Source organism: Macrobrachium nipponense, chromosome 39 (assembly GCF_015104395.2).
Source record: "Macrobrachium nipponense isolate FS-2020 chromosome 39, ASM1510439v2, whole genome shotgun sequence".
NCBI classification, from domain to species: domain Eukaryota; kingdom Metazoa; phylum Arthropoda; class Malacostraca; order Decapoda; family Palaemonidae; genus Macrobrachium; species Macrobrachium nipponense.
In genome coordinates, this window is record NC_061099.1 from 30,897,493 (window position 1) to 30,921,445 (window position 23,953).

The 23,953-nt window shown below is 41.8% G+C and overlaps 1 protein-coding gene across 7 annotated transcripts in view; it reads right to left on the bottom strand.

Moving 5' to 3' along the window:
• LOC135210254 (dehydrogenase/reductase SDR family member on chromosome X homolog) overlaps positions 1-23,953 on the bottom strand; it is a 310,210-nt gene that overhangs the window by 16,518 nt on the left and 269,739 nt on the right. For 5 of the 7 annotated variants that reach the window (XM_064243108.1, XM_064243109.1, XM_064243110.1 and 2 more), the window contains exons 5-7: positions 18,026-18,233; positions 12,156-12,357; positions 9,856-10,193 (exon numbers count right to left, since the gene is read on the bottom strand). In XM_064243108.1, coding sequence (XP_064099178.1) covers positions 10,005-10,193; positions 12,156-12,357; positions 18,026-18,233 — 599 coding nt within the window. In that variant the 3' untranslated portion in view covers positions 9,856-10,004. Of the gene's footprint in view, positions 1-9,724; positions 9,786-9,855; positions 10,194-12,155; positions 12,358-18,025; positions 18,234-23,953 lie in introns of those variants that run through there. The other 2 variants (XR_010313478.1, XR_010313479.1) reach the window with 2 other exon arrangements.

Here is a 23,953-nt window from a genome sequence, read left to right on the forward strand (position 1 = left end):
GCTTTTACTCGGAAGAGGCTCAAATCAGTCTTCTGGAAAGATGAATGAGCCTCCCGAATGGTGTCCCTTAGAAAGAAAGCCACAGCATTCTTCGATAAAGGTAACTCTGGCCTCTTCACAGAGCACCAGAGGTTACCTGAGGGACCTCTAACCTCTTTAGTTCTATGCACGTAGAACTTGAGAGCCCTTACCGGGCAAAGGACTCTCTCTGGTTCTTGGCCCACCAGACTTGACATACCCTTGATCTCGAAAGTCTTCGGCCAAGGGTTCGAAGGATTTTCATTCTTCGCCAAGAAAGATGGGTTCAACGAGCAGACAGCATTGTCCCCTTTGAAGCCCATTAACTTGCTAAACGCTTGAATTTCACTAACTCTCTTAGCCGTCGCAAGAGAAGTTAGGAAAAGAGCCTTCCTTGTCAGGTTCCGAAGAGACGCTGTCTGAAGCGGTTCGAAAGTGTTCGACATAAGGAATTTCAGGACTACATCCAGATTCCATGAAGGGGGTCTCATTTGAGGAACCTTCGAGGTCTCGAAAGACTTCAAAAGGTCATGAATATCCTTGTTGTCAGACAGGTCTAGGCCTCTGTGCCTAAAAACCGCTGACAACATGCTTTTATATCCCTTGATGGTAGGGACCGCTAATTTCTGCACATTTCTGAGAAATAGCAGAAAATCAGCTATCTGGTTCACAGAGGTCGAGGAAGAGGAAACTCCCTCCTTTTTACACCATGCCCTGAAGGAAGCCCACTTCGACTGGTAAACAGCTCTTGTGGAAGCACGTCTCGCATGTGCGATTGCTCTCGCAGCTGCTTTCGAAAAACCTCTCGCTCTGGCCAACTTTTCGATAGTCTGAACGCAGTCAGACTCAGAGCGGAGAGGTTTTGGTGAAACCTTTCGAAGTGAGGCTGTTTGAGTAGATCTTTCCTCCAGGGCAATGTCCTTGGAAAGTCTACAAGGAAAGACATGACCTCTGTGAACCATTCTCTCGCTGGCCACATCGGAGCGATCAGGGTTAACCTTGTCCCTTCCGAGGCCGCAAACTTCCTCATGACTTCCCCCAGAATCTTGAATGGTGGGAAGGCATATAGGTCTAGGCCCGTCCAATTCCAAAGCAAAGCGTCTACCGCGATTGCTTCTGGATCCAGGACTGGGGAGCAGTAAAGAGGAAGTCTCTTGTTCCTTGACGTTGCGAATAAGTCGACCAGTGGACGTCCCCACAGCGTCCACAGGTCTCGACAAACGTCCTCGTGCAAGGTCCATTCCGTCGGAAGGACTTGGTTTCGACGACTGAGAAGGTCTGCCCTGACGTTTTGCACACCTGCAATGAATCTCGTCAGGATCGTTACCTCTTTCCTTTTTGCCCACAGCAGAATCTCTCTCGCTAGGGAGTACAACGTTCTGGAGTGTGTTCCTCCCTGGTTTTTAAATAAGCGAGTGCTGTGGTATTGTCCGAGTTTATCTGAAACAATCTTGTTCTCCAAACTCTTCTCGAAGAACTGCAGGGGACAGAAATACTGCTGCCAGTTCTTTGACATTTATATGCCAGGCTACCTGTTCCCCTCTCCAGGAGCCTGACACTTCCTTCCCCCCTAGTGTTGCTCCCCATCCTGTGATGGAAGCGTCTGAAAACAACACTAGGTCGGGGCTCAAAAGACTTAGGGACACGCCCTCTTGAAGCTTCTGAGGGTCCAACCACCATCTTAGGTGGTTCTTGATCGGAATCGATATTCTCAATACTGCATTGAGATCGTCTTTGGCCTTCCACTCGTCTGCCAAGGAAGAATTGGAGAGGCCTGATGTGCAGTCTTCCCAAGGAAACAAACCTTTCCAGCGAGGAAATGGTCCCCAGCAGACTCATCCATTCCTCGCCGAGCAAGTCTCTTTCCTTAGAAAGGCTGAGATCTTTTCTAAGCCTAGCCGCTGACGTTCCTGGGACGGAAACGCTCGAAAAGCCACTGAATCCATCTGAATCCCCAGATACACGATGGACTGTGTTGGGGTCAGATGCGACTTTTCGAGGTTGACCAGAAGTCCCAGGGACTTCGCTAAGGCTAAAGTGAACTGCAAGTCCTTCAGACACTTCTCTCTCGACGACGCTCTGATCAGACCAGTCGTCGAGGTATAGGGAAACTCTTATTCCCGAAGAGTGTAGCCACCTCGCTACGTTCTTCATCACTACTGTGAACACCATCGGAGCCGTGGTCAGTCCGAAGCACATCGCTCTGAACTGCCATACTTTGTTGTTCAAAGACAAAATCTTAGATACTTTCTTGAAAGAGGGTGGATCGGGATGTGGAAGTACGCGTCCTGCAAGTCCAAGGATACCATCCAGTTCGCCCGGTCTCAACGCTCCCCCAGACAGAATGAGGCGTCTCCATCGTGAATTTGATCTTTTCCACGAAAAGATTGAGCCTGCTTACATCTAGAACTGGACGCCAACCCTGACGACTGCTTTGGTACTAGGAAGATTCTGTTGTAGAAACCTGGGACCCCAGGTCCGCGACTTGTTCCACCGCTCTTTTTTCGATCATCTGCTGAAGGAGATCGAACAAGACTTTCTTCTTTTCTCCTTGGTAGGATGGAGAAAGGTCTCTGGGAGTCGTAGAAAGAGGAGGAAGATCTAAAAAGGGGATCTTGTACCCCTGCTCCACGATCCTGAGGGACCAAGAGTCCGTGTCTCTCTCTCTCACGCTCCCGCAAAATACTTCAGTCTGGCTCCGACTGGTGTCTGAAAGGACATACTTTTCACTTGGAAGGCTTTGGCTTAAAAGAAGCTCTTCCTCGTGAAAACCCTCTCCCTCGAGGAGCTGCTCTCGAGGGGGAGCCCCACGAAAGGGCTTTACTTTCTTCGGCGGACGAACTGCAGCCGAAGAGGTTGAAGGTACGGCCGACCGTCTTGTAGACTGGGCCAAAAGATCCTGAGTAGCCTTCTCTTGTAAGCTGTTCGTCAGGTCCTTTACCAAAGTCTGGGGGAAGAGATGGTTCGAAAGAGGCGAAAACAACAAATCCGCTTTCTGAGCTGGCGTCACCGAACGAGCTGTGAAGTTGCACAGCAAAGCTCTTTTTTAACAAAGCTGTTCCAAAGTGAGATCGAGCTCTTCCGAACCATCCCTGACAGCTTTGTCCATACACGCTAACACAACGCTGGACAGCTCCCCCAGACTAAGAGATTCTGGGCTTCTCGCTTGCAAATCCAGAACTCCCAAACACCAGTCAAGGAAGTTGAAGACTCCACCAGTCCTGAGCAGACCTTTCAAATGATGGTCAGTCTCCGACGCGGTCCAAGTTACCTTGGCAGAGGGTAAAAGCGACCTCCTCTGTAAGTCTACAAGGCTGGAGAAATCTCCTTGAGCCGAAGAAGGGATACGAACTCCCACTTCGTCTTTGCGGTCATTTATACCAATAAAAATGCCCCCTTTCGCCACTAAGTCTAGTAGGAGGCAAGGCGAAGGTCGTCTTGCCTTGGTCTCTCCTTCTTATCATCCAATCCTGGAGCTTCTTGAAAGCACGTTTCGTTGATAGAGAAGTTTTCATCTCTACAAACTCCGGGATTTTCCCAGTTTTTCGATGAAGAAAACTGTGAAGGAGGAGACTTGGAGCTGCGGGCTGAAATTTGTCCTCAAAAGAAGAACGCAAGAGTCTAACTAGAACCTTATAGTCCGAGATAGAAGGGGCTGTAGCAGGTTCCTCCTTCACCCGATTCAGCCGAACTACTAGTTCTCCTTCTTCTCTAAACGGAAGAGGAGAACGTCTGTCAGGAGAAGGCGTCCTATTGGCGGGTCTTAGCAAGATCAAAGGACCCCTATCCTTGCAAGATGCAGCCTTATTACGGCTGTCTTCTTTATGACGCTTACTACTCGTTGATGGTAGAGCGTCCTGAGGAGGACGAGCGTCTTCAGCGCCTTCCGCGGCAGTCTCACCTGCCCGAGAAGCGTCCTTACATCTCTTCGCTGGCATACGTGCCTGAGCGCGTAAAATAGCGTCTGGGGGTAAGACTTCTTGTTCAGAATCCCCAAAAACGTCTTGAAAGGAGGCCTGAACGTCCTGGCGAGCTTCCTGCCAAGCGTCCTGTCTAGCGTCCTGGAGAGCGCCCTGCCGAGCGTCCTGTGTAGCGTCCTGGCGAGCGTCCTGACGAACGTCCTGCCTAGCGTCCTGCCAAGCGTCCTGACGAACGTCCTGCCTAGCGTCCTGCCAAGCGTCCTGACGAGCGTCCTGACAAGCGTCCTGACGAGCGTCTTGCCGAACGTCCTGCCGAGCGTCCTCGTACAGAGCGTCCTGACGTAACGTCCTTCTATAAGACGAACGAGATCGGCGAATCGCTGAAGGAGAAGCGATCGGCGAACGAGACGCAGTAGGTGAAGGAGACGGAGACTGCTTAGTCCTCTTGACAGGCAGTCTAAGGTCCTCCTCCGCTTAGGCTCGACTGCTGCTGGGCGAGTCCTCTGAGCCATAAGCGAGGATAGCTGGTCCTGAAGGACAAAAGAATGTTCTTCGTCGGAGAAGAATGAGCAGAGGAAGCAGGACTGGTCCTGTGAGAAGACGAGGGGCGAGGGGACGCCTCCTTCCTTCTCACAGGTACAGCTACCTGTTTCTCAGGTATAACGCGCCTGTGCGCGCAAACCTAGCGTCCTCATCGGAGGAGATCCTACCTCTCTTCTGAGGCGGAAAGACATCATAAGCGTCTTCCGACGAAAGCGGCGAAAGAGGACGTGAAGCGTCCTCCGCAAGAAACGTCCTCTTTAACGGACGAGAGTCTCTCCGAGCGCTCCACCCCTTGCGCGGGGAGGACGCTTCGGAGGACGAGAAGCACTCCTTCATGACGCGTGCTCGTGCACGGTCCTTGGCAGCCTGGGTCTTTGCTACATGGTCTGCCGAAGGGACGCCAGATCGGTGGGAAAGCCCCCGTAACCCTCTTGGCGGCTTTCGACATACCTCCTCCCTGGTCTTGGGAGTCTGATAGAGGTCTAGGCCTAGAGGCATTATGGGCACCGATCTGACGCCCCCTCCACAACACTGGGGGCACGATCACACACTTGCACCGAGCCAGTTTCTAAGGCTTTCACTTTGGTCTCCAGAGTGCGAAGAGACTCCAAAATCATAGAGAGAGCATCCGCTCCTCCGACACAGAATCAGAGCCCGAAGGCAACACAGGTTTAGGGGTTGTAAACACTACAGGTGTTAGAGCAGGAGAAACGTTAGTCTTACCTTTGGAAGAACCACTCCTTGAGGAAGACCTCCTGATCCTATCGCGCTCCAATTTAAGGCGATAGGACTCATATGCTCTCCATTCATCATCAGTCAATTTCTCACATTCATTGCACCGATGATCAATCAAACAATTAAGCCCCCTACAACTCATACATACTGTGTGGGGGTCTACCGATGCTTTCGGTAGCCTCACCTTACAATCAGCCCTCACACACACTCTGAAACTCACAACACTTGATCCAGACATATCTTATAGAGAAAAGTCAATCCAAAATCAAAAACGGTCCACTATCGCGCATGCCAATTCAACAATCCAATTCAATACCAAAAAAATCAATCAGATACTTAAAAGCGAGTCAATTTCCAAAAAATCCTGAGCAGAGGTCTGTAAACAGATGTTTTACTGACCGGCGGACAGAAAAAAATATGAATAGAAAATGGGAATGGTTCCTGATATCCGCCTCCAGCGCGGGAATGGGTACACCACCTGGCCGCCCCCACTGCGTGTGCCGCGAGTTTTGAAATTTCTGTCGGACGTCAGAAAATACAGCTATATATATATCTGTCAGGTAAGTGGCATGAACAAACCAAAGAGTATTTCCATTCAAATAATGTTCTGAAATCGACACCCAATAATGATCTACCATGAACAAAAGTAGGATCCCAGGAAGCGCCTGCACAGCCACACCTGAATGGAACAAAGGTTAATGATTATGGTTAATAAGGACTGACTGGTCATGTGAACTATTATTCGTATATCATTAACATATTGTCTACAGTAGTGATTAGAAAATATGAACATTGGCATCCAATAGCTCGACCATTCACATCCGTCGTTACAAGACAAACAGGCTTCATTGCTGTGTTACCAGACCATTATCATGAAACAGAGGGGACGGGGTAAAGGAACACTTTGAGGCAACTGTACCATCCGGCAATATGAATCCATGGTCAAGAGAATTATTTCTAAAAAGCTTAACAAGATGTAGAGCATCCGCAAACACACAGTATTTGCTATCGTCCATTGGATGAATAAAGGACCTTCCTCGTGGTAGTTTAATAAGGTGAGGTCGAGTTGACATCACGCTCTCGACCTGGCAGAAGCTTATTTTGGGTTAGCGCTGACAAGACCTCCTATACTCTTTGGACCTTGAGTTGAAGAATATTAACAAAATAGTAAATGAAAGAACAAAGCTTTTCACAATAAAACTTAGCACAAATGATTAACAAAATCAATCATCATTGCGGTGATACACAGCTAACTTGATGTAGAGGGAGGTAGCGTTTATATTCTTTAGGAATAATGAATGAATGATTTTAAGTTATCGTGTGTCGTGGTATTGTTGAGGAGAAGAGACAGTAAAATTTTTACTATAATATGTACGTAAAAGCAATACCAATTCACATAAAAAGTGATATTTCACAATAAATTTAACAATGATAAAACATGAAGACAAATGCAACACAGTAAAAAAAAAAAAAAAACACTTGCTCGAGTCAGTGTTCGGTGTGCAGAGAGAGAGAGAGAGAGAGAGAGAGAGAGAGAGAGAGAGAGAGAGAGAGAGAGAGAGAGAGAGAGAGAGAGAGAGAGAGAGAGAGAACTGCTCTGCTTCCCATTGACTTATTAGCTGATCTGGGATGATTATTCCCCCATTTCTTTCACTTACACTCGATCTGCCCAAATCCCTTTTATTTTTGTTATGGTAAATCATCAATCTAGTGATAATTGCTTTTTACAGTAATTTGAGACATGCTCAGAGAGTTCTCAGTACTGCCATTTCAAATATATGTAGTTGGAAAAATTCAGTTGGATTTAAATTTTCAACTGATAAAACAAAAGCAATCATCTTCTACAATGACAAAAGATGGCTGAAGAACCAAACAATCAAACTTCACCTTTATAGCACTGAAATACAATTTTATACAAAAAATCAAATATCTAAGTGTGATATTTGATCAACATTTAAATTGGAAAGAGCACATCACATACATTAAAGCCAAGGGCATCAAAGCCCTTGCCATACTGAAAAAGTTACCACACACTAATTGGGGAGCAAAGCGAGACATTTTATTAATGATATATAAGGCAACATCCTTATCCATAATAGATTACTGCTGTCCAAAATATTCATCTGCCTCAGAATCTGCACTAAAAATTCTCAATGCAGTGCACCATGAAGGCGTGCGATTGTGCACAGGAGCATTCCGATCGTCCCCAACAAGCTCACTTCTGGTAGAGGCAGGTGTGTTGCCCTTAAAACATCACCGTAATTTGATAACAATACGAAGAGGTCTTTCACAGCAAGCGGGATCGTCTCCTGCAACTGACTGCTTTCAAAACTGCAATCCAGTAACAGAAGTTAATAGTACTAGCTCTTTCTCAAAAAGAGCTAAATACATAATGAACTTGCATAACATAGATACAATTTTTCACCCACCAATGGAAATGCCACCACCGTGGATTTTAAAACGAATAGAGATACGTACCTCCCTGTCTTACCTACTTAAAAAAGCAAATGACGAGTACAGAAATGTACCTCCAACATGCTCTGGAGCACATTAGAAGAAAAGGAAACAGATTTATGGTATATACAAATGGCTCCAAAAATAATGTTGGAGTAGGAGCATCTGCATATTCAAAAAATATGTTAATCAAAAGAAGCCTACCTTTAATATCATCAATATCTACTGCTGAAGTCACAGCCATACAGATGGCTCTTGATATGATATCTGAGGCAAAAGCAAGTGTGTCTGTTATTTTCAGTGACTCACGTAGCACTATACATGCTATAAGACAGTTTAAATCAGTAAACAAAATAGTGCAGGAAATACAAATAAAAATTCATAAACTCCTCCAATCAGGATTATCAATAGAAATATGTTGGATCCCAGCACACGTGGGAATAAAGGAAATGAAAATGCAGACTCAGCTGCCAAATTAGCCTGCACTATCCCTCCAACAATTACACATGCTCCAGTGTCAGACTGGATAACATCTGTTAAACCATTGCTTTACCAGGATTGGAAAAGAGAATGGGCCTCAGTACCAACAACAAATAAACTTAAAAACATAAAAACTGAAGTGTATGCATGGAGGACATCCTCACAGGAGGAATGATCAAAAGAGGTGATCCTAACAAGGCTCCGTATAGCACACACAAAAATCTTGCATGGTCACTTAATGTCAGCACCGCATGCTTACCCAATAAAGTGTAATAGATGTCAAACACCCATGACAGTACAGCATTTACTTACCAAGTGCCCAAATTGGACCCAGCAAAGATTAATTTATTTACGGAATTCATAAATGAAAAGTATTCTTGCTGAAAGCAAAGATTTTTCAATTAATAAAATCATAAATTTTTTAAATAAGACAGGTTTCTCAAATAAAGTGTAAATTTTTTTATTTTTTTATTATTTATTTTTTTTATTTTTTTATTTTCTCTTCTTCTCAGAATTACTCCCAGAGAACCAGCCCGAGAAGAGTCTACTTGAGACTCAGAGGTCGGAAAAACTAAGCCCTATTAATAAAACGATATTTTTACTACTGTAAACGTAATTTAGCTCTGTAATAAACAAATTGGCGCCGCTTCCAGCTTCTGCATGCCTTCGATTGTTTGTTTAAATGGCTTCCTTGTGAAAATTTATTTTATTTCTCTTTCCTTTTTTTGCATTCTTAACTTATTACTTATTTGTTTGTAAAATCCTTGTTTCTTTTAAAAGTCTGCCATTTGCCAACAGTTAGTTGATGTATTGTGGCATAATTAATCTATTTCGTGCACATAAGAACCAAGTGTAAACACGCTGATTACACTCTCTCTCTCTCGGACACAATCGGACACACACACTATCGATTCCTTTAATTATCTTTGTACCTAATGTGAATAAAATGTATTTTGTTACCAACCTTTGCATACTGCAATCAATTTGGTTTGCTCAAAAGGGTTCCCATCTCTCCTCCCTCCATCCCCCAGCCGGCCGGCGCCATTTTTACCAAAGTTTGTAAATCGTACACAGAAAAAATAAAATTTAGAAAATTTTAATTCATATAACGTATGTACTGTTTCATTACTTTACACTCTTGATTTAACTTTTGAACACATTAATAATAGAAAAAATGTGAAAAGGAGGACTTTTTGGGTTGGCTGGAACAAATTATCCTGATTCCCTTTATTTCTTATGGGTATAATAGTTTCATATTTCGAACAAATTGTACTTCGAACAGTCTTCTGGAATGGATTAAGTTCGAAATACAAGGTAAACTTATATATGGTTCCTACTTTGGCACCTAACTTTACCTAAAAGAATAAACAACTCTATTTCCTTTGATGTTAAAAAACCATATATGGAAAAATAGCCATCAACTTCTTGTTCTTTGCAGGGCAAAATCAACTTAATACATGATTTCCTTCTACTTTCATTTTAGGATGGCTCTGATAAACAACTTTGTCTACTCAAAGCTTTCTATGGCTAATACAGTTATCTATTTCTACAGTGTATGTAGCATCAATACTTACCTCTCATGAATAATCTGGTGAGATAAGGAGACGCTAAATTGACATATCTTCCCAGTTATGTCTTCATTGGTTTTTGAGTGAATGAAAAAGTAAAAACTAGTAAGATATAGAGAGGGTAAACAAGGGCAAGGTTCAAATTTCATCATAAAAAACAGAGATTTATTATAAAAATCACAGTGAGGTAAAAATATAAAAGCACTTACATAAAAGTACAATCTCATGAACTGACTATGATTTCAGCTCTAATGGTCAACAAATTTCATGGTACTAGTGTAGTGTACTAGAGGACTCCAAACTCCTTCACATTCACTTGTGAACAAGAGATGTCCCATAGGCTTCGAAGATGTTTTGGATTGGAAGAAAAACTGGAAGGCCATGTTATAGAGCAATTCTCATAATAGTTGCCACCGTTTGTAATTTCAGAAGATAAGGCCACATATACCACAGTGTCTGAGCCTTGCTCGGGCTTCTGTAAATTGAAAAAAAAAGAAAAAAAGGAATCAGCAATCTTATTTCCAATCTTTTTTCCTTCACAGAATGAAAACAAAAAATAAAGGGAAAAAAAACAACCCAACAAAGAATCTGATGAGATCCCATCAAATATGAGAAAATTCTTCTCATATGCAACTAAACAAGCTAAATTTTCATGTGGCTGAATCATATTTACAGCAAACAGTTCAACAGTGACCCCAGTTCTGCATCTCTACATTCATGCATGGTTGGCCTTAAGGTTTCATTTAGAATACACAAAAATAAGTTATCTGGCATCATAATTGTAACAGGCACTTAAACAGTAATATCTATTGTAATCTAAACTATTAATACTTTAAAAACGAATAAATAGAATCTGCATAAAAAAATGTTAGACCATAAAAATCAAAATGTAAACCCTTGAAGCATTTCTACCCTCGAGTTATCAACAAGAAAAAGCTTACTTGTACCTCTCGGGTCCAAACATTATTGAATGGTTAACGAGACATATCAAACCTAGTGTGTGCTGGAATCCTCTCTAGATTATCAAAACAGTGGAAAATGTTATGAGAAGTTGAAGAGCAAGATAAAAGTCAAACTGGCAATTAGAAGGAACATACAGGTTTTTCACTTCAACTAAGGGAAAACACTTCATTACAGTTGCACCAAGAAGTAGGAGTCAAGAGGTAGGACAACAAGATGGAAGAAAAGAGGGAGGAACATGAGGGAGGTTATAGTACAGGTTCACTATACCTATCCAAAACCCTTTGAGCCTCCTGTTTTGGGTTTCTGGATTTTTCAGATTTTGGAACTGAAACTTGCTCCATAAATACCCAAGAAAATTTCATAAAAAAAAAAAAAACAAAAAAAAAAAAAAAAAAAAAAAAAATTTATAAACCTTAAATACACATCATCAAAAAGAACCATAATTTGTGTATTGTTTAATATCTGGTCTCATGAATCAAGTGATCCTTAAAATTTTGTTCCAAAACATTATCTCATTACACTGTATCATGTATGATTTCTTTTCCAGTATATTTACTAGGCTAAGATTCCTATGCCTATCTCGGTTGCAGCAGATTCCACTGATAATGCATATTATCTCTAAGTTAGCTTTCAGCTAATTAACAGGCTTCTTACATTCAATAACACCTACCAAATTCTTGACTTGTCAAAGAATGCACAATCTATTATACTTACAATTAACATCCACTTACTATTGCATGCAAAAAACTGTCATATACAATATGTACTGACGTAAACAACCAAATCGAGGGAAAGTAGTTTGCCAATATTCTCTCTCTCACAAACACACATTTTATATCTCATTCATGTATGGTACCACTCCCTAAAATCAGGAAAAATTAGGTTTCACAAAGTCAAATGATACAATAGTGTACTATATGGCTATCACAAGAATTTTCTCACTAAGCTTTACATTTCATCGATCCTAATAGTACTACTTTATGCAGATGCTCTAGCCTACACAAAAAACTTGATTTCAGAGCTTTTTGGACTTTGGAATTTTGGATAAAGGAATGTAAACCTGTAATACTGGAAAAAAAAAAAAAAAAAAAAAAGAGGAACAGAGTAGAGACTCATTTAACAGAGAAGATTCTCATTTAGATACAAACAAGGGAGAGAGAGAGTCCCATTTCACGAGTCCTGTCAACTGTCACACAGCGTCAACATAGAATTTAAAAATTCTATGGTGAAACCAGGTGCCTTCAACAATGTAATCTCACAGAGAGAGTAGATTTCCATGACTAAATGAATTCCAGTTGCCAGAATGAGAAATTTGTACAGTGCAATAAGAATCTGCTACACATGCAGTACCAGTTTTCTTCAAAGAACAGTCTTTCAGGCCCACACTATTCAACTCGAAAATAGTTTAATAGTCTTCTTTAAAACACCTTAGAATAATATACAGAAAATATTACTAATTTGAAAGCAAACTTACCTTTAAAAATTTCCTCGCCAAACCAGGGAAAAGTCGAGCCCAGGCTACTTTCTGAAAAAGCTCAGTGGCTACAACACCTGGGTGGACTGCATTTACTAAAATGTTCCCATCCATTGCTTTAATGTGCTTGTCCAGGATTCTTGTGAACATTAACTGAGCTAACTTGCTTTGGGCATAGGCAGCTTGTGCATTGTAGTATTTTCTGGTGAACAAAAACAAAATTTTTTATATGAAAACCAACTCTCTTGATCCAGTATTTTAATAAAAACCTCTTTCTACATTGCACAATAACCCCAGACATGTCAAACCCTTGTAAAAGAAAAATACCAGGTGGACTTAAGTACATACCAAATTGTTAGCAATTATACAATCCTAGAAGTTCCCTGAATCGTTCATTGTGCAATCTAATCAAGTCACACCAGAGATGCGGGGTTGGGAGATCAGTGAGGAAGTGATGAGTTTATATAAAATGCTGCTACTTTTCATATTAAAACTGCTTATTTCTATATCAATCTACATTCACACACTAAGTTTCAAGCTACTGACTCACTAGGAAGTTAGGAAAGACAGAGAGGTGTTGTACCTGGTTTATTGGTCTATTTCTTCTTCGCCCCCCCAATTTCCTTCCCTCCAGTATGTAAGGACAGAGGAACTCCCTTTCCTATGCCTCAGTTTTCTACAAACTGGTTTGAGAAGAGGCTGGGTGGGTACTTAAAAAGGTGTGTAAATACAGAAATATCTAATTTTAATATGAAAATTGGTATTTCTATGAATCTTACCCAACATTCACCTCACTGACTACCATATTGACAAGGATGGTGGGACAGTACATCACCTTGCTAAGGCCAGTAAACCCAACCTACAAAAAGTACGATTGGTTTTAAAACCAATTTAACGAGTGACTTGCCTGGTGTAGTTTATCCCACTAATAATTTCTGCCTCCAGTCAAGGATTAACAAAGGAAAATAAAGCATAGAAAATACCATGTTTCAAAGTACTAACATTATAAAGGAATTTATTTCAAAGTAAAGAAAGAATAGCAATCCCGTGTCAAAGACTACGTATCGTACAATGTCAGGACACATTAAATTAAACTAAGTAGTACTTAATAGGAAGTATGCTCCTATACACAACATGTGCACCTTCATACTCCCTGTATCTCAAAGCCAGGATATTTAAAATAAAAAACCAGGGATACCATTTCCTTCTTGTAACTCAAGCTAGACAGCACCAGCAGCAACTATGGAACATAACGTATGACGTCACAAGTGATTACCATTACCAGATCTTTTATTAGCATGATAAAACTGGAACTGCATCTCTCATACCTTTTTTTTTTTTTAATCTCTATCTTCAGCTGAAAAACCTCATGGACAGAGTCAACAAGCTAAAAACCCAAGGCAGCTCCAAAGGAAACCAGCCAGCAGAGAGAAAAGTTATAGAAATAGGTGATAATTATTAATATACAAAAGAGAACAGAACACTAAAAGTGATCTAGTACTTGATACAGCATTCAGGAGACTCAGCAGAAAGCAGAAATAAATTTGCTCCTTGCTTAAATAATTGGAGATCAGAAAATTCCACAACTGTCTTAGGAAAACTATAGTATACATTTAGCAAGATGGAGGGAAGCTGGTAAAAATATGAAATAGACTGAAAAGACAATGAGAAAGCACATGGAAACCTATTTAGATTAAAATGGATGGGGAGAATAATATCACCAAGTCTGAGAACCCTCTTGCCTTACATGGTTTGAAAATAAAAATACAGAAGCCATGCAACTTCAACATGGCAATCTCTATTTGAGGGAGACAAATTACTAGTGTTCAAGAGCCCCTCTCCACATCTAAGTGGTTATACTAGATTGAGGAGGGCAAACATTTTGAGTAGCTTCACATCTTCTATTAAGGATCATCAAAATTGAAAAAAACCCACAAATTCAATTTGTAACTTGTTTACTTCTAAGTATTTACATTTAGTTTTTTTTTAAACCTCCCCTTTTTTTTACTCCACACCTACTCGAGTACTTTCAGGTCCCTTCTGTGGCCCATTCTCAAGAGATGTTTGGGATGTTAGCCTGGGTCAAGGCCCAGCAGTCTTCTGGAACTTCTTCTCGTTGTGCTGTCATTTATGCGATGGCTGTTCTGGTTGTTTTCTTGAGAGTTGCCAATCCCCTCTTGTCGCTCTGATATCCTGAGCTGATGGTCAATGGGATTCACCCTTGTGGTAAGGGTGTGGTCACCGAAAGTCTGTTGGGCAGGAAACCTAATCTCCAGGTCAGCAGGGTCAATCTTAGCTTCTTTTAATATCAAAGCTCGGCTTATGGGATCTTCTGAGGTAAAACCTTTGTTTCCTTCAATTACTTTGATCTCTCTGATAAGCGCACCTTCTACTACCCTCCTGTGACTAATTTTGTTGCTTTTGTATATAAGCCTACTGTTTTTGAAATCCATCCTATGGTCATTTTCCCAACAATGTCTAGCTATAGCACTCCCCTGAGAGTTAAGCTGTACTGCCCTTCTATGTTCTTGGACTCTAGTCCTTATTCCCCTACCTGATTCCCCCACATATCTGTCTCCACAATTATTGTAATTGATTATGTATACCCCGCTACATCATCTGTATTACTGTCTTCTCCTTCCAATTTATTTTTACATACTTTGTTTTTTAAGGTATTATCAAAGGTATATACAAATTTATATTGACTTTCTTTCATTTTTGAAGTGATTTGTTTCATTTTAGGCATAAAAGGGAGGGCAACTATTTTCTTGTTTTCTTTATTCCATGTACTCTCTACATTCGCTCTGTAAAATATTTTTCTAGCTTTGTTGAGTGCCCTTTTTCTGAACCATTCCGGGTATGCTAATGCATCGAAGCTTTTATCGATGTAATTTATTTCTTGCTCTATCTTGCAAGGGTCACACGTTCTCATTGCCCTAAGAAATAAACCTGTTAGAACCCCCCCCTATTTTTATATCATGACTATGAAAAGAGAAGAAATGAATATATGAGTTTGTATGTGTGGGCTTTCTATATGTGCTGAATTCATATCCTGTTTCTTTTCTTTCTATGAGTATGTCTAAAAAGGGCAGTTTATTATTGTTACTTTTCTCTAAAGTGAACTGGATATTGTTATCAAACTTATTGAGCTCATCTAGAAAAGTTTCTATTTTATTTCCATCCCCTTGCAGAATAGCAAAAATATCATCCACGTATCTCCACCATCCTTGCAGTTTTAAGTTAGGGACATTCACATTAGGAACTAGATTAGTTTCGAAATATTCCATATAGATGTTAGCGAGTATAGGTGATAATGAGGACCCCATAGCTACTCCATATTTCTGTTTGTAAACATGTCCCTCAAACGTGAAATAAGTATCACTGACACACAATTTGATCAACTCAAGGAACACGCCTATTTCGATGTTTGGATTGAAAATACCCTCATTATGTTTAGTCTGTAGGAATTCTAATACTTTATCTAAGGGGACATTGGTGAATAATGCTACTACATCAAAACTAACCATGTGTCCCTTTATATTCTTTTTCTTAACTTTGTCTATGAAATCTACTGAATGTTTAATATGGGATTCTGAAAATATACCTAAGTATATTCCTAGTTCTCCAGCTAAACCACACAGCTAAGTTTTTGTTAGGAGATTTCCTACTAGAAACAATAGGGCGTAGTGGGCAGCCCTCCTTGTGTATTTTGGGGCTGCCATATATATATGCAAGTTCAGGTAATTTACTTGAGAATAATTTAGTGCATAGCATGTCCTTCCCATTACCTAGTCTGCTGATTATTTTTTTTTTTCTTCAGAATGTGAAGAAAATAATCAGCAGACTAGGTAATGGGAAGGACATGCTATGCACTAAATTATTCTCAAGTAAATTACCTGAACTTGCATATATATATGGCAGCCCCAAAATACACAAGGAGGGCTGCCCACTACGCCCTATTGTTTCTAGTAGGAAATCTCCTAACAAAAACTTAGCTGTGTGGTTAGCTGGAGAACTAGGAATATACTTTAAGGTATATTTTCAGAATCCCATATTAAAACATTCAGTAGATTTCATAGACAAAGTTAAGAAAAAGAATATAAAGGGACACATGGTTAGTTTTGATGTAGTAGCATTATTCACCAATGTCCCCTTAGATAAAGTATTAGAATTCCTACAGACTAAACATAATGAGGGTATTTTCAATCCAAACATCGAAATAGGCGTGTTCCTTGAGTTGATCAAATTGTGTGTCAGTGATACTTATTTCACGTTTGAGGGACATGTTTACAAACAGAAATATGGAGTAGCTATGGGGTCCTCATTATCACCTATACTCGCTAACATCTACGTATATGGAATATTTCGAAACTAATCTAGTTCCTAATGTGAATGTCCCTAACTTAAAACTGCAAGGATGGTGGAGATACGTGGATGATATTTTTGCTATTCTGCAAGGGATGGAAATAAAAATAGAAACTTTGCTAGATGAGCTCAATAAGTTTGATAACAATATCCAGTTCACTTTAGAGAAAAGTAACAATAATAAACTGCCCTTTTTAGACATACTCATAGAAAGAAAAGAAACAGGATATGAATTCAGCACATATAGAAAGCCCACACATACAAACTCATATATTCATTTCTTCTCTTTTCATAGTCATGATATAAAAATAGGGGTTCTAACAGGTTTATTTCTTAGGGCAATGAGAAACGTGTGACCCTTGCAAGATAGAGCAAGAAATAAATTACATCGATAAAAGCTTCGATGCATTAGCATACCCGGAATGGTTCAGAAAAAGGGCACTCAACAAAGCTAGAAAAATATTTTACAGAGCGAATGTAGAGAGTACATGGAATAAAGAAAACAAGAAAATAGTTGCCCTCCCTTTTATGCCTAAAATGAAACAAATCACTTCAAAAATGAAAGAAAGTCAATATAAATTTGTATATACCTTTGATAATACCTTAAAAACAAAGTATGTAAAAATAAATTGGAAGGAGAAGACAGTAATACAGATGATGTAGCGGGGTATACATAATCAATTACAATAATTGTGGAGACAGATATGTGGGGGAATCAGGTAGGGGAATAAGGACTAGAGTCCAAGAACATAGAAGGGCAGTACAGCTTAACTCTCAGGGGAGTGCTATAGCTAGACATTGTTGGGAAAATGACCATAGGATGGATTTCAAAAACAGTAGGCTTATATACAAAAGCAACAAAATTAGTCACAGGAGGTAGTAGAAGGTGCGCTTATCGAGAGATCAAAGTAATTGAAGGAAACAAAGGTTATACCTCAGAAGATCCCATAAGCCGAGCTTTGATATTAAAAGAAGCTAAGATTGACCCTGCTGACCTGGAGATTAGGTTTCCTGCCCAACAGACTTTCAGTGACCACACCCTTACCACAAGGGTGAATCCCATTGACCATCAGCTCAGGATATCAGAGCGACAAGAGGGGATTGGCAACTCTCAAGAAAACAACCAGAACAGCCATCGCATAAATGACAGCACAACGAGAAGAAGTTCCAGAAGACTGCTGGGCCTTGACCCAGGCTAACATCCCAAACATCTCTTGAGAATGGGCCACAGAAGGGCCTGAAAGTACTCGAGTGTGGAGTAAAACTAAATGTAAATACTTAGAAGTAAACAAGTTACAAATTGAATTTGTGGGTTTCTTTTTCAATCTTCAGAAGAAAACTGAAAGAAGTTTTTGTTTGGTTGATCATCAAAATATAAATCTTTTGAATGTGACGTATAAAAGTGAAATGGACAGTTTTCATTTCTCTAAATGTACTTCATTAAAGTATCACAGAAAACTGAATTTCAAAATTAACTTAAGAATCATAAAATACTGATGCAGTACCTGCCATTGATGTCAGCAAAATTTATCTGTCCAATATAGTGGACCGAAGACGTCAGGTTGACTATCCTGGACGGCATTTCCTTTGAGGAACTTTTCCTTAAGTGGGGATATAAAAGATGAGTGAGGAGAAAATGTCCAAGGTAATTGACACTCCAATGGGACTCAAATCCATCTTCTGTGATCTCCTCTGGCCAGAACATGATCCCAGCTAGAAATAAAGTTACGTTATTTAATATTACTATTTTACTGATTTAGCAATAGTATTTCCAAATAGAAATATGATATTGTTAAGATACAATAAAGTTTTGTACATACTTACCTGGCAGATATATACTTAGCTATAGACTCCGTCGTCCCCGACAGAAATTCGAATTTCGCGGCACACGCTGCAGGTAGGTCAGGTGATCTACCGCCCTGCTGCTGGGTGGCAGGAATAGGAACGATTACCGTTCTAGAACCAGATTTTCTCTTCCACCTGTCTCCTGAGGGGAGGTTTGGTGGGCCATCAATCGTATATATCTGCCAGGTAAGTATGTACAAAACTTTTTTGTATCTTAACAATATCATTTTTGTACATGGAACTTACCCAGCAGATATATACTTAGCTGATTGACACCCTTGGTGGTGGGAAGAAGAGAAAGGGGGGAAAGAGACAACTATTTACTGAATAGACAGGTAAACAACATACGTTGTAGGTAATAAATAAATAAAACCTTGGTTCCTACTTGATCAGGCGGAAGACTCCATGGCTAATGCCTAGGAATCTGCTTCGCCTCAAGAGCCTCAGCGAGGATGTGACCTATGGCTAAGAGTTCTTGTGGGTCTGTTGATGGGGTCTTATCCATTTACTCGACAGAGCCTCTTACATGACAATATGCCTATGCCTAGTGGCATAATTAAGGAGCACAACACCGATCCCGATCACCTGATCCTAACACGAGGGTTAGTGCTTAAGTTGAAAAGAGTTATCTACTAACTCCTTTCAAAAAACCCAAAGAAAAAAAACACGACGTTAAATAAAATTTAACTCAATAGTTAAGGATCAGTATCTGCTCCCTATCCCAGCAATGTATCCAGCAGACACGTATCAACCAAGAGAGAAGGATCCCTCGAAGGTTATCTTGACATCCTTCGGATAATGGGAAGTCAACACAGAGTTGCATCTCCCGTATGTGACAGCTAATATGTCCTTATGACATATTGTTAGGGAAGAACAAGAATTCGGAAAAGCTCGCACTTCATGCGCTTTTAATTCTCAGCTGTTTGAAGGAATCATCAATGCACTTATCAAGTGCTTTTAGGATCACAATGTCTCAAAGAAGGCCAGGGCGTTCTTTGATATAGATCTCTTCTGGGTGAAGCCTGGAGCCTGGCTAGCGCTTCGTGCCGTCTAGCGCCTCGCGCCTGGCTGGAGCCTTGCGCCTGAATGGCGCCTAGAGCCTGGCTGGAGCCTCGCGCCTGGCTGGTGCCTGATTGGCTCCTCCTTCCTGGCTAGCGCCTCGCGCCTGGCTGGAGCCTTGCGTCTGGCTGGTGCCTTGCGCCTGGAAGGCACCTGGAGCCTGGCAGAAGACTTCATGATTACTGTCTATGAGTCTTGCATGCCTCAAGAGTTTTCAGCGAGGTAGGGACCTATGACTGACAAACCCTTCTGGATCATGTCAATGGGGGCTAGCCCGCTTACACGACAGAGCCTTCTCGGATCGTGCCAATGGGGGCTGACCCACTTACATGGCAGAGCCTTACCTGTATCATATCAATGGGGACTAGCCCTCTTACATGACAGAGCTTTAGGTTTCTCTTTACTGGAAGGAGCCTTGCGCCTGGATGGATCCTCAATCCTGACTGGAGCCTAGCCTTGAAGGAGCCTGGCACCTGGATGGCGCCTGGCTGGCTTCTAGAGCCTGGCTGGCTTCTAGAGCCTGGCTGGCTCCTAGAGCCTGGCTGGCTCCTAGAGCCTGGCTGGCTCCTAGAGCCTGGCTGGCTCCTAGAGCCTGGCTGGCTCCTAGAGCCTGGCTGGCGCCTCACGCCTGGCTTGGCTCCTCTACACTTGCTGGAGCTTCGAGCTTGGAAGTGTCTCTAGGCTGTCTGGCGATGTCCACATCGGACACTCTTATATCTGTCCGATTTGTTCGCCTCTGGCGCATTTGCGCCAGGTTGGAGGCCCGCTCCTTCTCAGTATCCAACCATGACAGAGATCCTTGGAACTGTCCGCCTCTGGCGTTTTTCGCCTGTATTGGCATTTGGCGCTTGGCTGGCGCTACATTGTCCGAGAGTCCTGAAACAACCACAATAGTTTATCAGGAGACTGGAGAAGGGTGGAAGAAATTCTTCCCCTTTGAGCTTTTGGCCCCTGGCAAGGGGAGGTGATTTTAGTCAGCTACACCCAGTAGACGACAGGATATCTAACAATACGAGAGAGAAGAGTCTTCCTCCGAGGAGGATCCTTCGTGAACACTTCTTTTGCTAACGAGATCTCTTGTTACATGTTGATGAGGTTCCTCGTTGCAGAATCTTCCCTATCCTTGCCCGAAGGAAGGGAAGGAGTCTGGAAGTCGAAGGAGACTCTGAGCTGAAATTGGGCGGAACCCTGATTTCTAGCTCTTATTGTATCCTTCTGAATACCTTCTGGGAAGCATTTTGAGCCCTCATCGCACCCCGAAGACTCTGTAGGCAAACGTTTAAACCATCTCTTCTTCTGTAGATGAAAATGTAAGTACCCTGCCTGGGCAACGAAACTTCTATCTGAAAGCGTTGCGTCAGGAATAGAGGGATTTAGTTCTTTTGAGGTTATGTGCCATAACATCTATGCCTTTATGGTACCCGACATCCTTCACATGTTAATTCCGTTCTTAGTGGGAAAAAACTTTTATATACGTAGTAAGAGCCATTCAGGGAAACAACTTCTGCCACTAGAGAATGTTTCCCATCCGACTCACCCAACTCTTGAGCAATATCCGATTCTAAAAAAAAAGGTTGTGTGCGTTTCTCGAAAGGATGAGAGAATTATATATATCGCGCTCTGCCGTATTAGAATCCTTTATAATACTGTCACATTGTGGTAAACAGCATTAATCTAGGAAACCTTTGTAAGGATACTAGGAATTCTGTAGTTAACCTCGGTATGTGCATAAGACTTGACCATACCGTAGTCTTTAAGTGAATTCTCTACTACATTCATCTTCTCACTAAGCATGTACTCTAATAAGCCATGCTTTCGTAAGCATGAGAGCATTATACAATATAGAGTTCCGCTGTGTTAGAATCCTTTAAAAATGTTACCTACGGTAAACAGCATTGAAATGTTGTAATATCTTTCTTATTGAAAGCTTCTTAGCAAAAGGCAGACAATATCTTATTTATGTTTGCTTAACTATCCCCTCAATCCGAGGCTAAAACCACGATTGTAGGGGAGAGACACGGTTAGTCATTCCATCCCGCAGGAGAGAGACATGTAACCGACCACTCATGACCGACACCTACATGATACTGAGTTGGTGTCTACCGTCTAACTCTAAGCGATAGCAGTCTCGTTAGCCGACTGGCCTTACTCTTCCAGAGTTGCCAGCTACTCCATTTAATAAAGGAATCTTATAAAATTATTATCGAACTTCAGGAAGTTCTTATAATGCATATCTAAGCGAAAACAAGACTTCGATAAATCTAGAAGCTAAGTAGGTGTTGTCTTAACAATCCCTTTAAGCGTAGTCCTTCCTAGGAAATTCCTGGAAGGATACTGGTAATTGAGTTGCTCAGCAAAGAAGTACTACGGTATGTGCTTATGATTTGCCGTATCGTATTCTCATACAGCAGATACTCTACTACCTTCTTTCCCTGCCGAGGCAGATAGAGAAAGGAAAAACAAATTTTTACTATCTTCGTTCTTTTCGTTAATTAGAACGATAGAAAGAGTATATATATCTCCTTAAGGAAGGAAGTTAATCCAGGAACTCTTTAAATCTTCGTGATTTCCTCATAAATCGTGAGAGACAGAATTCCTGTTGTTCATCTGTAGGGTTTACGGAAGGAAGTAGATATTTCCTATCCGCCATCATACCCAAACGTCGATGAGATTCTTATAAGAAAACTCCCAAAGCTCTTGCCTCTTCATAACGAGGGAAGAGCATGAATGAAGGAGAGAGTCCTCTGAATAATGAAAATGGCTTTCTCTTAGTATCAGAATCCTTCTGGCAAAAGCGACGGCCGCCTGTGCGACACCTCTTGCACTTTGCCAGGGGAAAGTTGCTCAAGTTGAAAACTCAAAGAGGAGCCTCGCGACTGACCTCTCTCTCATAAGAAGATTAGGAATATTCTGGCGCCTGGCTCCTTGCACCTAGCGCCTGGAATGTTCCGCGCACCTGGAATGTTCCGCACGCTAGAAAGGAGACTCGCTCCTGGAACGTTCCGCTTGCGTGGAAGGTCCTGTGCGCCCTGATAATTCCGAGCGCCTACTAGACCCCTTTTAGAAAGAGCCTCTTGCCCGGAAACGTTCAATGGAAGGATCGTTCTGATTGCCACTCTACTATAAGGATCTTGCTCTAGCCGTCTGTTTTTCTGGCGCAATTTGCGCCAGGCTGGCGCTTCGTCTCTTTGAAGGCGCCTTGCGCCAAGAAAAATTTTCTAGAACGCGGCTCGCGTTTGGTTGTTAGGAACGCGGCTCGCGCTAGTCTGTTAGCTGGAACGCGCCTCGCTGCTGGCTATTGGAACGTAGCTCACGCTAGCTTGCTGGAACGCGGCTTCCTGGCAGCGGCTGCGGCTGGCTCTTGCTCAGTGTTCTCTTAGTTTTCAGAGAACGCGCTAGATCATCGAAACTCCAAACATACATTCTTCGTCTTTTCGGATGTAAGATGAAGAGACGCATTTTTTTAAGGATGCCTTATCAATGGCTATCCTTGGCAGTCTGGGACGTTCTACAGAACCTGCCGAGGGGACGCCTGACCGGTGGGGGTTCTCCCTAACCTTCCTGCGGCTGTCGACTTTCCTCCTCCACTGGGTCTGGGAGTTTGGAAGAGGTCTAGGCCTGGAAGCGCTACGGAGCCGATCAGACGCACCCTCCACTGCACCTGGGAACACTATATTCACTTCTTACCGTTTGTTTTTAGGAAGCTCGCCTTTTGAGCTCCATCCATTTATCTTCAAATTTGCACATATGAATTTGTAGATTCTGTGGAGTAAGAAGGTGATGAGGATGCAACAACTACTAGAATTGTCAATACTCTAACTGCTCGTTAGTACGAGAGCTCTTAAAGCTTCTAAACAAGGAAGCGTATCTAGTTATATGCTTTCTGACTTCCTAAAGTAGGAAGTTAGATCTTATATTTCCTTCATCAAGTTCTAACACTTATACACGTATTAGTGAAAAAATGATATTGTTATGTTACAATAAAGTTTCATACATACTTACCTGGCAGATATATACATAGCTAAGACTCCGTCGTCCCCGACAGAAATTCAAATTTCGCGCCACTCGCTACAGGTAGGTCAGGTGATCTACCGGCCTGCCCTGGGCGGCAGGACTAGGAACCATCCCCGTTTTCTATCATATTTTCTCTCTTCCACCTGTCTCCTGCGGGGAGGCTGGGTGGGCCTTTAATTGTATATATCTGCCAGGTAAGTATGTATGAAACTTTATTGTAACATAACAATATCATTTTCATACAATCAACTTACCTGTCAGATATATACATAGCTGATTGGCACCCTTCGGTGGAGGGTAAGAGACAGCTACTATATGGAATAGACAGGTAAACAACATATGTTGTAGGTATAAATAAAACCTTGGTTCCTACTGATAGGTGGTAGACTTCGTGGGTGTTTGCCCAGTAGTCTGCATCACCTCAAGAAACTTTAGCGAGATATGTGATCTATGGCCAAAGAGTTCTTGTGGGTCTGCCGATGGGGTCTTACCCACTTACTCAGCAGAGCCTAAAA